The sequence below is a fragment of the Artibeus jamaicensis genome, unplaced genomic scaffold (genome assembly GCF_021234435.1).
Source record: "Artibeus jamaicensis isolate MK-2021 breed Jamaican fruit bat unplaced genomic scaffold, CSHL_Jam_final scaffold_474, whole genome shotgun sequence".
NCBI classification, from domain to species: Eukaryota; Metazoa; Chordata; class Mammalia; order Chiroptera; family Phyllostomidae; genus Artibeus; species Artibeus jamaicensis.
In genome coordinates, this window is record NW_026522046.1 from 4,103,843 (window position 1) to 4,116,851 (window position 13,009).

General features: G+C 37.8%; 1 protein-coding gene across 1 annotated transcript in view; it reads right to left on the minus strand.

Moving 5' to 3' along the window:
• Positions 1–394: 394 nt before the first annotated feature.
• Positions 395–13,009, minus strand: part of LOC119047624 (kininogen-1-like) — a 36,707-nt gene continuing 24,092 nt past the window's right edge. The window contains exons 8-11 of the mRNA XM_053657749.1: positions 4,187–4,294; positions 3,985–4,071; positions 2,491–2,568; positions 395–628 (exon numbers count right to left, since the gene is read on the minus strand). Of these exons, the coding sequence (XP_053513724.1) occupies positions 548–628; positions 2,491–2,568; positions 3,985–4,071; positions 4,187–4,294 (354 nt within the window). The 3' untranslated portion in view covers positions 395–547. The remainder of the gene's footprint in view (positions 629–2,490; positions 2,569–3,984; positions 4,072–4,186; positions 4,295–13,009) is intronic.

Here is a 13,009-nt window from a genome sequence, read left to right on the forward strand (position 1 = left end):
AAATTGTCTGGCCCTGTCTAAAAGGGCTATAGTGGGCATTCAGCAAGTGAGTTTTATTACAGAAATTGAAAACCTCAATCACTTTTGATTGTATTAAATGTCTATTTTCTTCTTTATTTGGACCAGAAAGATAATTTTTAATTTTCTTTAAACTTCCTGAGGTTAAATATTTTCACTAATAAAAACTTGGTAGACATTGTATTAACAAAGAACTTTTTAAAAATTATCTACATCATAAAAATAGTAAAACAAGACAAATTATTCTTAACTTTGAGCTGGGAATTAGAGGGAGGAAGAAGGGCAGGTGAGAGATTCCTTAGATTGCTGGTGGACTTTGCTCCAGGATGGGTGTGGCTAAAAGCAGACTACTCTGAATTAACCAGGAGTCAGAACATCAAGATCAAACTTTATTTCATCCAGACACAGAGTGATAATGTGGCATTCTTCTCAACTGCATTCTCTCCCACCTTCTTGTTCTTCCACACAAGGCTGCTGACTGGTTGGTTGTTGGGGCTATTGTGCCAGGCATGGACATTCTGCCCACTGGTCAGGAGACCTCACTCGGAGATGTTGGCTTTGCCTCTGCCTCCCGAGGTCGGCCCTTGTACTCGCAATGTCTTAGTCGCCTCTGTAAATAGAGTAAAATTTTGTTAATCTGATGTTATCATTCACTAAAAGAAAAGCACCACTTGACAAAACGAGACTTCTTCCTGGCATCACTGGTTCTTTATCGAAAAGTACAGATAATATTTAAAGTGAAATAAAAACTCAGAGGCTCAAATCATTCCATGAATTGAAGTGGCAGGGACACATACATCCACAGGCAACTGTAGTTGATTAAAGCCAGATCTTGTTTCCCAAGGCAAAACACAGCAAGTATTTTAAAATATGTGCCTCCCTCACATTGAAGAGATTAAACACAATCATATTGTACTTTTTTTGCGAAAATCGGTGCTTCCCAGTGTTGCAGAAAAAAAGATGATTCGATGGTAGAGTGTGGGTGGAGAGGCAACACCTGCCAAATTTTCTGAACAAACGTTGCATCACACATCTCATGGTGTTCCCCTGGCAATTACTAGGAATGATTCCCTTCACAAGCCTGCCTCTATCTTACCTCCTCTGCTTTCCATTCTTTTCATTCAATGCATAGCTGCTAAAAACTAAGGAGTACTCATACCAGCCTCAGCAACACATAAACACACAGAAAATTTCTAGTTGAAAACCATGTTGCAAAGAGTAGTTAACCAGGTAACGGAAACTATTGGCTTATGAGAAACACTCTCAGTCAGAAAGAGAATTATCAGAGTAACTTCATCAAGTGGGAGTAACTCTTTGATATAACTAGGCCATTATGGAAACAGGAAGTCAATTAGTTTATGTCAGCCTTTCTTCTTTGTTCCTCCTTGACTTCTAGTGCTTTTTATGATTATTTTTCTCATATTCAGAAGTTCAGCATTCTGTCTCTTGACTTTACTTCACAGGTGTTCAGGGACCAGATGCCACAGTTTACTCAAAATGGTAAGAATCTTTGTATGAAGACCAATATCATTCTAATGTACACATTTGTTATTAGAAAAGTAAATTGCAGTAAGCCACAAGGCACATTTGGTTGCCCATTTTCTGTGCTAGTTAAGAAAACATGTGAGGAAGACTCAGAAAGGGTTTAGAATTCTGCATGCAGTTTCATGTTGTGCATAGGAACTGATGTGTCCCCATTGGGTGTCTCACCACTTCTCTCTAGGCTGTTCTGAAGCTTCATGGTTTTTGGTGCATTACAATGGGGTATTTGGGCAATGGGGAAAGGGGATGGTGAAGTGTTAAAGAAACCCCCATGGCTGCATACATTAATAAAGAGCATCAGAGAGATCGGAATCATGAAAGTATGTCATTTCTACAGTTGGATTCACTCCACTAAGTGGCTTCCAGGGGCGTCCAGGACATTTTGGGGAGCTGGTTTCTGGAAAATCAGGTATCAGGTTAAATGAAAGGCTTTTTGGCTGTATGTGGATTTCAGGGATCCAAGCATCATCAGTCAGTGTGGGCGTTGGTGGTATATTATTAGTCATTGTGGCTGCAATGAAATCTAAGTCCTGAAAGTCAGAAAAGGTAACTACACCTGGCTGGGCTGAGGAAGGGAAGGGTGTTGGCCTTCCTGTTTTTTCATGTGCGTGTGCTCTGTGCAGATGTAGTAATATCTTCAGAGGAACTTGCCCAATGCATTGCTCTCTAATCATTCTGCTTCCCATTCTTTTTTCCTTTGTTTTTATGTTTTCCATGGCTATGACCATGATGATCATGTTTATGTCCATGGCCCAGACCATGTCCCCTTTGGTGACCATGGCCTTGGTCATGCTCATGTTTATGGCCAAGGCCAAGGCCATGTTTTATTTTCTTTTCATGGCCCCAGCCATGTTCCCAAATGGGTCCCTGTCCTTTTTCTGAATCCTGCTCTTCTTGTACAGGTGCCATGGAAGTGTGGGGTGGACTTACATTTGTTACTTCATGTGTTTCCTCCACTTGTACTGATCGGAAAGGTGAAAAACCTGGAGGTCTTTTCAGCATTGAAGTCTAAATAGGAAATATTAAGATCAATGCATTATTGTGAAGCCACACGGTCCATGAAGTAAGAAGGGGCTCAGACCTGGCCATGTTCTCTTGGTTTGCAATGCAGCAAGTCTTTAAATGCTATATTAATATTGCAGAAAGGATGAGAATGTAGATATTTTTATTGACTTTATAATTTGTGGATATTGATTATTGTTCTTAGTAATAGTCCACTAAGATAGAAAGTTTTTTTTCCTTTGGAATAATTGGTCATTTGAAATACATAATCTCTAGGATTCCTTCTAGGCCTATGTTTATGTAAACCCATGGCACATTATTTATTAGTTGATACTATTTCTGTCAGCACCATTACTGCTTTTATTTTAAAAGACTTGAAGTGGCTTTAAAAATGGAATAGACATGAAGCACATATCCACAATCACCTTTTTGGGCTGAAACACTTTAGAATATGTTCACAAGCTTGAAATGCAGCCTTTGTATCATGTTTGTGTTAGACTGTACATATATCTATGCTTGGAGGAAACCTAAATCAGAAAAAAGGGAGAAGAAGCAACTTGCATGGAAGATACAGATTACTTCTTCCTGCACTTTCGCTGCTACCAGGGACTCGATGGCTGGAGGCAGCGTTCAGTGCTGCAGAGAGCATGTTCCTTAGAGTCAAACAAGCCAGACCCTAGTTATCAGCATCATGTGCACGTGGAGGCTCTGATTTGACCTAGACTTGCATCTCAGGGCCACTAGCTTCTCTTTTCTCCTCATCCCTAAGAAAGGAAGACCAACAACCCCTGCCTCATAGAGTTGTGAGGAGAAAAGTATGTGTGATGTCCTCAGGGCAGTGCCTGGGACAGAGGATGCACTTGACAATGGTATTATTCACTCTAGGATCTCAGTAGCTTGCTAATGTCTAATGTCTCATTCTTGACAATGGGAAAAGAATTGCTTACCTCCCAAGTTTCTCTTAAGAACTACAAAAGATGATACAAATTAATGCTTCTCACACTTGAACGTGGGTATGCATCCCCTGGGGATCATGTTAAATGCAGATTTGGACTCAGTAGATGTGGAGCAGGGTCTGAGATGTGCACTTCTCTCAAGTTCCTTGGATGCAGGCAGATGCCACAGGAGTGTCTCTGGCACACCTTGAAGCTGCATAGCTAGTGTCAGCTCTCCTCAGCTGGGGCTGCACTTCACTAAGAGAGAGGCTGCTGAAGCATGGGGCCCTCACAGTGTGTGGGGAGTGATGAAAAGGACTGCTGTTTTCCTTTTTGGCCATAAAAGAGAGAGCTCAGCACAGAAATGCCGAATTCTCCCCATTTTAACATTGTCCTCCAATATTTAAATAATGGTTTATTTTTAACCACATATAGAGCTTTTCAGAATATCAAAATTTAAGCAAGCTGACAGTAATTATAATCATACCTTTCCTAGTGATTGACAGTTGACAGTAGGGTAAATTCTGTCCTCCCAAGGTACCACAATAACATCAGCATTGCATTCAAGAATTTCCTATCCATGAAAAAAAAAAGAGAGAACAGTGTTATTCATGAATCACTTAAACACATTTAAAACATAAAGTAGATATATATGCAGAGAATAAGTAGAGAGTTGCATTACTACCCACTCCAAGTAAATTGATCTCACAATCTTCAGTCAGCTCTTTATCACTCTCCTTGGAACATGTGGATTCCTTGGCCAGGAACTCAATAGAATACTTTCTTCCAGCTATGACCTGAAAAATAAATTAGCACGATGTAGCCACTCAATTAATATTGCATGATAAATATTTTGTTTTTAACCTAAGAGATCTTAGGGGAGAATATTAAAATTTTAATTACACAATGACCAATTGAGAATTATATAGAAAAAGCACAAATGTTTGACAACTAAACATTCAGTGTGTATGCATGTGGAAAATATTTGGTTGATTGGTCTCATTTCTTTTTCTACATGGAAAAAGAAAAAGCAGGCTATAATTTTTGTTTTTATACTTTCCTGAGTTTTATTGTTCAATAGCTGAAAAATTTATTAGTCATTCAAGTGTTCTAATCAAATCTGAGTAGAAAAAAATCTTAAACATTTTTTTAAGTCTGCCTTATTGACCTGCCAACGCTTTAATTAGAGAAATACCAAGTTATTGCCACTATAGAAATTATGAGGATGAAATTATGTGATTAGACAAATTATTGAGTTGCCCTGAGTTCATTTTTTTCCATAAGATGGCTCTAGTAGTGATGAGTTGTTTTTAACTGCATTCAAAACAATTTTGTTAGATTGTATTGTGACAGCTGTAACATCAGCATGCATTTAAAAAAACATCAAAATTGGTGAATTTTTGTGTAGCAATTTTAATATTAAAGATGGAAGAAAATAAGCAACACTTTTGGCATATTATGCTTTATTATCTCAAGGAATGTGAACATGCAACTGAAAGGCAAAAAAGGTTTCATGCAGTATACAGAGAAGGTGCTGTGATTGATCAAACATGTCAAAAATGGTTTGCAAAGTTTCATGCTTGAGATTTCTCACAGGATGATGCTCTGTAGTCAGTAGACCAGCTGAAATTGATTGTGATCAAATCAAGACAGTAATTGAGAACAATCAACATTATACCACACAGGAGATAGCCAATATACTCAAATCATCCAAATCAATAAAGTTACTGGTGAAAGTGAAAAGTGTGTTTTTTAATTAACAGGAAAAAACATGCACTTTTTGGCCAACCCAATATTTTGATTTTCTAGTTTGCTTCACCTAATTTTCTTTATATTTAGAAACCATTTCAATCTCTAGGAATAGTTTTAATCATTATATAATGCTGTCTCCACCATGAACACTTTCTTGCCCTATTTATTTATTTATTTACATCTAGAAGAGGCATGATTTATTATTAAAAAATTAAACTCATGCTTTTAAAAATCCTTGTCTATAACAAAATGACAGGTATAGTTTTTATTTTTATTTTTTAAAGATTGTATTCATTTATTTTTCAGAGAGAGGGAAAGAGAAGGAGATAGAGAGGGAGAGAAACATCAATGTGTGGTTGCCTCTTGTACACCCTCCACTGGGGATCTGGTCCATAACCTAGGCATGTGCGCAGACTGGGAATTGAACCAGCAACCCTTTGATTTGCAGGCCTGCAGTCAATCCAGTGAGCTACACAATCCAGGGCAGACACGTATAGTTGTTTTTCCTTTTTCTTTTTTTTTTAATTTACAAGACATGTCCAGAAAGTATGCATCCATATATGAAAAAATGAAGACATTTGTTGAAGAGGATACAAGAAACATTTTGTACACAGGACAGTGATACCTCAGTCTTCTTCGAAGTAGACATCTTGGGACCTCACACAGTTCTCCAGGCATCTCTTCCACTGTTCAAAACTCTCTGCAAAATTCTTAGTTGGAATCGCCATCAGCTATCCTTCTGTATTTTCCTAAATCATTGACAGTATGACAATTCTTCCCTTTCAAAGCTGATTTTATTTGGGGGGAAAGCCAGAGGTCACAGGGCACCAAATCTGGGCTGTATAAGGGCTGAGTCACCTGAGTCACTGATTTTTGTTGATTGCAGCCCATACATGGTCAATATTCTCAGGTGTTTTGTTTGTTTCAGGCCTTCCAAAATGTGGATCGCTTTCAACAGATTCTTAACAATCTCTGAAGCACTAGCACTTATTGCATCATCCCCAAAAGTCTTTTGAGTCATCTGAATAATTTCCTGTGGAGGAATGTTCAATCCTAATGCAAAATTTGAAGCAGATTCATTGGTCTACTTGCTCAGTCATTTTTTTCAATCTATGGCTTGCCTTTTACATTTTAATACCAATTAAAAATGAACTTAATATTTATATAGCCCAATTTATTTTGTTTCTCTCTCATTAGTTAGTGATTTTTTTAAAATTTATTTAGTTATTTTTCAAGTACAGTTTTTTCGTCTATTTCTCCCATCCCAGCCGCCCCCCCCCCGCCCCGTCCCGTACTCCCCACCTCCCTCCCATTTCCACCCCCCTTAGTTCTCATCCCTGTGTCTTTCCTATTTGTTCCTCCAAATCCTTCCCCTTTTTTCCCCTTAAATTCCCTTCCCTCTCCCCTCTGGTCACTGTCCCCTTGTTGTCTATTTCAGTGTCTGTTTTTATTCTGCTTGCTTGTTCGTTTTGTTGTTTAGCTTCCTGTTAAAAGTGAGATTATATGGTATTTGTCTTTCAACACGTGGCCTATTTCACTCAGCATAATGCTTTCCAGTTCCATCCACGTTGTTGCAAAGGGTAGTAGCTCCTTCTTTCTCTCTGCTGCATAGAATTCCATTGTGTATATGTACCACAATTTTTTGATCCATTCATTTACTGATGGGCACCTAGGTTGCTTCCAACTCTTGGCTATTATAAATTGTGCTGCTATGAACATTGTGGCACACAGGTTCTTTCAAATTGATGTTTTAGGATTCTTGGGATATAATCCTAGCAGCGGAATTGCTGGGTCAAAAGGCAGATCGATATTTATTTTTCTGAGAAAATTCCATACTGTTTTCCATAATGGTTGTACCAGTCTACAATCCCACCAACAGTGAACTAAGGACCCCTTTTCCCCACAACCTCTCCAACATTTGTTGTTTGTTGCTCTGTTTATGATAGCCATCCTGACTGGTGTAAAGTGGTATCTCATTGTGGTTTTAATTTGCATCTCTCTGATAGCTAACGATATTGAGCATCTTTTCATGTGACTCTGGATGTTCTGTATGTCCTCCTTGGAGAAGTGTCTGTTCAAGTCCTTTTCCCATTTTTTAATTGGGTTGGTTGTCTTCTTAGAGTGGAGTCGTGTAAGTTCTTTGTATATTTTGGAGATTAAACCTTTGTCTGAGGTATCATTGGCAGCTATGTTTTCCCATACAGTTGGTTGTCTTTTTAATTTAATACTGGTTTTTTAAGCCATGCAGAAGCTTTTTATTTTGATGAGATCCCATTTGTTTATTCTTTCCTTTATATTCCTTGCTCTAGGAGACATATCAGAAAAAATGTTGCTGCGTGAAATATCTGAGATTTTCTTGCCGATGTTCTCCTCTAGGACTTTAATGATGTCATGGCTTATATTTAAATCTTTTATCCACCTTGAATTTATTTTGGCGTATGGTGTAAGTTGGTGCTCAAGTTTCATTTTTTTGCATGTAGCTGTCCAGTGCTCTCAACACCATTTGTTGGAGAGACTATCTTTACTCCATTTTATGTTACTGCCCCCTTTGTCCGATATTAATTGGCTGTAGAGAATTGGGTTTATTTCTGGGCTCTCTGTTCTGTTCCATTGGTCTATGTGCCTTTTTTTATGCCAGTACCAGGCTGTTTTGATTACAGTGGCCTTGTAATACAGTGTGATATCAGGTATTGTGATCCCTCCTACTTTTTCTTCTTTCTCAAAATAGCAGCTGCTATTCGTGGTCGTTTATCGTTCCATATAAATTTTTGAAGAGTTTGTTCTATGTCTGAAATATGCCATTGGTACTTTAATAGGTATTGCATTGAATCTGTATATTGCTTTGGGTAGTATGGACATTTTGATGATGTTAATTCTTCCAATCAATGAACAAGGTATATGTTTCCATTTGTTTGTGTCTTCCTTGATTTCTTTCTTCAGGGCTGTGTAGTTTTCTGCATACAGGTCTTTTACCTCCTTAGTTAGGTTTATTCCCAGATATTTTTTTTTGCTATATTGAATGGGATTTTTTCCTTGATTTCTGCTTGTGCTGATTCATTGTTGGTATACAAAAATGCCTTTGATTTCCAGATATTGACTTTGTAACCCACTGTTTTGCCAAATTCATTAATTAGTTTGAGCAGTTTTGGGGTAGAGTCTATAGGATTTTCCATGTACACTATCATGTCATCTGCAAACAGTGACAGTTTTGCTTCCTCCTTTCCTATTTGGATGCCTTTTATTTCCTTTTCTTGTCTGATCGCTGTGGCTAAAACTTCCAATACTATATTGAATAGAAGTGGTGAAAGTGGACAACCTTGTCTTGTTCCTGATCTTAGTGGAAAAGCTTTTAGTTTTTGCCCATTGAGTATGATGTTGGCTGTAGGTCTCTCATATATGGCCTTTATTATATTGACAAATGCTCCCTCTATTCCCACTTTGCTGAGTTTTTTTTTATTATACATGGGTGTTGTACCTTATCAAAAGCCTTTTCCGCATCTATTGATATGATCATGTGGTTTTTGCCTTTGCTTTTGTTTATGTGATGTATTACATTTATTGAATTGCAAATATTGAACCATCCTTGCAACCCTGTGATGAATCCCACTTGGTCATGGTGTATGATCTTTTTGATATATTGTTGGATGCGATTTGCCAATATTTTGTTGAGGATTTTAGCATCTATGTTCATCAGCAATATTGGCCTGAAGTTCTCTTTCTTTGTTGTGTCTCTATCTGGTTTTGGAATTAGGATGATGCTGGCTTCATAAAAAGAATTTGGGAGTTTTCCATCCTTCTGGATTTTTTGGAATAGTCTGTGGAGAATAGGGGTTAGCTCTTCCTTAAATGCTTTGTAGAATTCTCCTGTGAAACCATCCAGTCCAGGGCTTTTGTGTGATGGGAGTTTTTTGATTACTGCTTCAATTTCTTTTGCTGTTATTGGTGTGTTTAGATTTTCTGCTTCTTTTTCATTGAGTTTTGGAAGATTGTATTTTTCTAGAAATGTGTCCATTTCCCCTAGGTTTTCAAATTTCTTGGCATACAGTTCTTCATAGTAATTTCTTACAATCCCTTCTATTTCTGTGGTATCAGTTGTAATCTCTCCTCTTTCATTTCTGATTGTGTTTATTTGTGTCCTCTCTCTTCTTTTCTTGAGGAGCCTACTTAAAGGCTTGTCTATTTTGTTTATCTTCTCAAAGAACCAACTCCTGGATTCATTGATCCTTAAAATTTTGCTTTTAGTTTCTATGTCATTTAATTCTGCTCTAATCTTGGTTATTTCCTTCCTTCTGCTTGCTCTGGGCTGTCTTTGTTGTTGTTCCTTGAGTTCTTGCAGGCATAGGGTTAGGTTGTTTGTTTGAAATGTTTCTATCTTCTTTAGGTAGGCCTGTATTGCTATAAACTTCCCTCTCAGGGCTGCCTTCGCTGTGTCTTATAAGTTTTGAATTGTTCTGAGTTTGTTTTCATTTGTTTCCAGAAACTTTTTTATTTCTTCCCTAATTTCATTCTTGATCCATTCGTCGTTTAATAGCATACCATTCAGTCTCCATGATTTTGGGTGCTTTGGGTTTTTTCTTTTGGGGTTGGTTTCCAATTTCAGTCCCTTGTGGTCAGAGAAGATGCTTGGTATGATTTCAATTTTCTTGAATTTGTTGAGGCTCGTTTTGTGTCCTATCATGTGGTCTATCTTTGAAAATGTTCCATGTGCATTTGAAAAGAATGTGTATTTAGCTTCTTTGGGATGAAGGGCTTTATACATATCAGTTAAGTCCATTTCATCTAGGGTGTTGTTTAATGCTGCAATATCTTTGTTGATATTTTGTTTGGAAGATCTGTCCATTTTTGACAGTGGGGTGTAAAAATCCCCTACTATAATTGTGTTGCTGTCCATATCTTTCTTGAAGTCCTCTAAGATTTTCTTGATATATTTGGGTGCCCCTATGTTGGGTGCATATATATTTACAATGTTAATGTCTTCTTGGTGGATTCTTCCCTTGAGTATTATGAAGTGAATTTCTGGGTCTCTCTTTATAGCCCTTTTTTTGAAGTCTATTTTGTCTGATATGAGAATTGCTACCCCAGCTTTTTTTTCTTGTCCGTTTGCTTGGAAAATTTGTTTCCAGCCTTTCACTTTTAGTCTGTGATGGTCTTTTGTCCTGAGGTGGGTCTCTTGTAGGCAGCATATGTGAGGGTCATGCTTTCTTATCCATTGAGCTATTCTGTGTCTTTTGATTGGAGCATTTAATCCATTTACGTTTAAGGTTATTATTTATAGGTACTTATTCATTGCCATTTTTGTACCTGTGTTCCTCTCTGTCTCTCACTTTTCCTTCCTTTCCTTAAAGCAGTCCTTTCCCCAGCAGTCCTACTGGTTTACTAATATGTTATAGGATTAATATTCTTATGCATATAGACCTGAACACTAAAAACTAAACAAAAGACATAAAAAAGTAATTTCAAAAAAAAGTTAAAATGGTTGTTAAGCCTGAAAAAAATGTTTACCTTCATTAATAATCAAAAATATGCACATTAAACAAACCAATGGAATAGTATTTTTAATCTTTAGTATTTTGGCAATAGTGAAAAACAGCAATGATGGTTGGAATTGTTCATGTGTGGGAAGCACTGAGCCTCAATCACTGTTGATAGGAATAGAACTAACTCAAATCATATGACCAATGACTTATACCCAGGTGGTGTGAATATAAATTGGCATAATTGTAAACAGTTTGGTGATATGCATCAGAAGTTTCACATATACATAAGCCTTCATATTAACAGCATTTTGTAAAAGAAAAAAATTATGAATGTGCATACACATTATTGAGCTATATTCATCTGACCGAAGACTGGGAGCAATATGGGCAACAGCAGGGACAGTGGTGGTAGAGACAAGGCAACATAGATGGCCTAGGACAGATATTGAAATCATTCACATGTGAAAACAGAATATTTAAGAAATATTTGGTATATGAAATATGAAACCAACATGAAATGGACATGCATTCAAATAGGACTAAATATGCAAAGCCAAGGAAAGACTAAATCTGTAAAGTAAATCTTTAGCAATTTGGCAACTTAATCATTTGGAGATTGGCTTTAGGCAAATTCATCACATGGTAAATGGATTTCCAGTAGCTTGGCTGCTCCCACCTGGGCTTCCTTGAATGACCATATCAGAACAGCCAAATTCCTCTCTTAATGCAAAAATCAGTCAAGATTCAGCTCATAAGAAAGTTTGAGATTCTCATGTATTCCATATTTGGCAAGTGAAGGAGCCCTGGCTGGTGTAGCTCAGTGGATTGAGCGCAGGCCTGCGAAACAGACAATCGCGGTTCGATTCCCAGTCAGGGCGCATTCCTGGGTTGCAGGCCAGTTCCCTGCAGGCCAATTCCCAGCAGGGGACGCATGAAAGGCAACCATACATTGATGTTTCTCTCGCTCTCTCCTTCCCTTCCCCTCTAAAGATAAATAAATAAAAATTTTAAAAAAAAAAGTGAAGGAAAGCCAGTTCCCTTCAATTCACAGCTGTTTATTACCTGCTGTTCCCCTGGCAACCTCAGCATGAAACACACACACACACACACACACACACACACATCCTAGAATGTTGATTAGCTAATTTAGAGAGAACTCTAAGTACTAAGAGGACTAGACAGACATGTTTGACAGTGAGTGGTTCTCTCCTGACAGCAAACCTCTGACATACAATGTATGATGGAGTACTAGACTATTCCTGCATCATGAAGAATAACAGAATTTCACAAGAGAGCAGAAAGAGGAAGTGACAAGAAAAGCCAACAAACTCAAGAGTAGCATCATTGGTGTGTCCTGTGAGTAAGCCCAATGTGGGCCATGTGCCTGTGAAATGAGGGAAAAAGGTTGTGATGTCCAGGACAGGAATAGGTACCTAAGTAGGAGACAGATCAAAGTGTAAGTCTTGATTTATTTTAATAATGTTTGCTTAGGGATTTTTCCCCAGTAGTAAAACTAATACAGGACAGTAGAAGATGAAACTAAACAGCCCATTGTGCCATTACTTAAAGCCATCACTGTCAACAGCTGGAGGCATTTGTGTATGTTCAGCAGTGTTTTCTGTAGTTTTTATAACAGAATTGACGACAGAATGTACATTCAATTGATGGCCTGTTCTTTTTTCACTGCATATTTTAACACAAGAAATTTACCACATCAAGAACTCCTCACAAAAATGCTTTACAACTGCTGCTTGATATTCTTTCTATATTATTAATCAATTGAATCAATTGATAGTTTATAATTTTTCTTACATACTTAGTGCTCCAATGAATGTTGTTGTCTATAAAGACTCTATTTTATATTTCTAGGAATTTGATTACTGAGCCAAAAGTATGAACTATTTTAAGAGAAGGGTCTTTTTCCTTCAGCTTATAAAGTTTGTTGATTTGCTCTAAGAGTTTGGTTCTATTTTGATTACTTTTCTTTAGCTTATCATTAGGGTGGCCAGTTTTGAGGTTTGTTAGGGAATTTGTCTATAAATAGATGAGCCATATGGTGTTGGAGTTGGAAACAGTTTGGACTTTGCTCATCCAGCCACTCAATTTACATGTGGGGCCACAGAGACTGAGTGAGTCTGAAGGGCTGCCCAGGGTTACCTAGGACATGAGGGGCAGGTACTGTGGTAGAACTGGGTCTCTGGAACCCCAGACCAGGACTCTTCTTACCCTCCATTAACAGGGCATGGAAGGAAAAACAACTCCTTAGAAGGTACATTTGTGGGC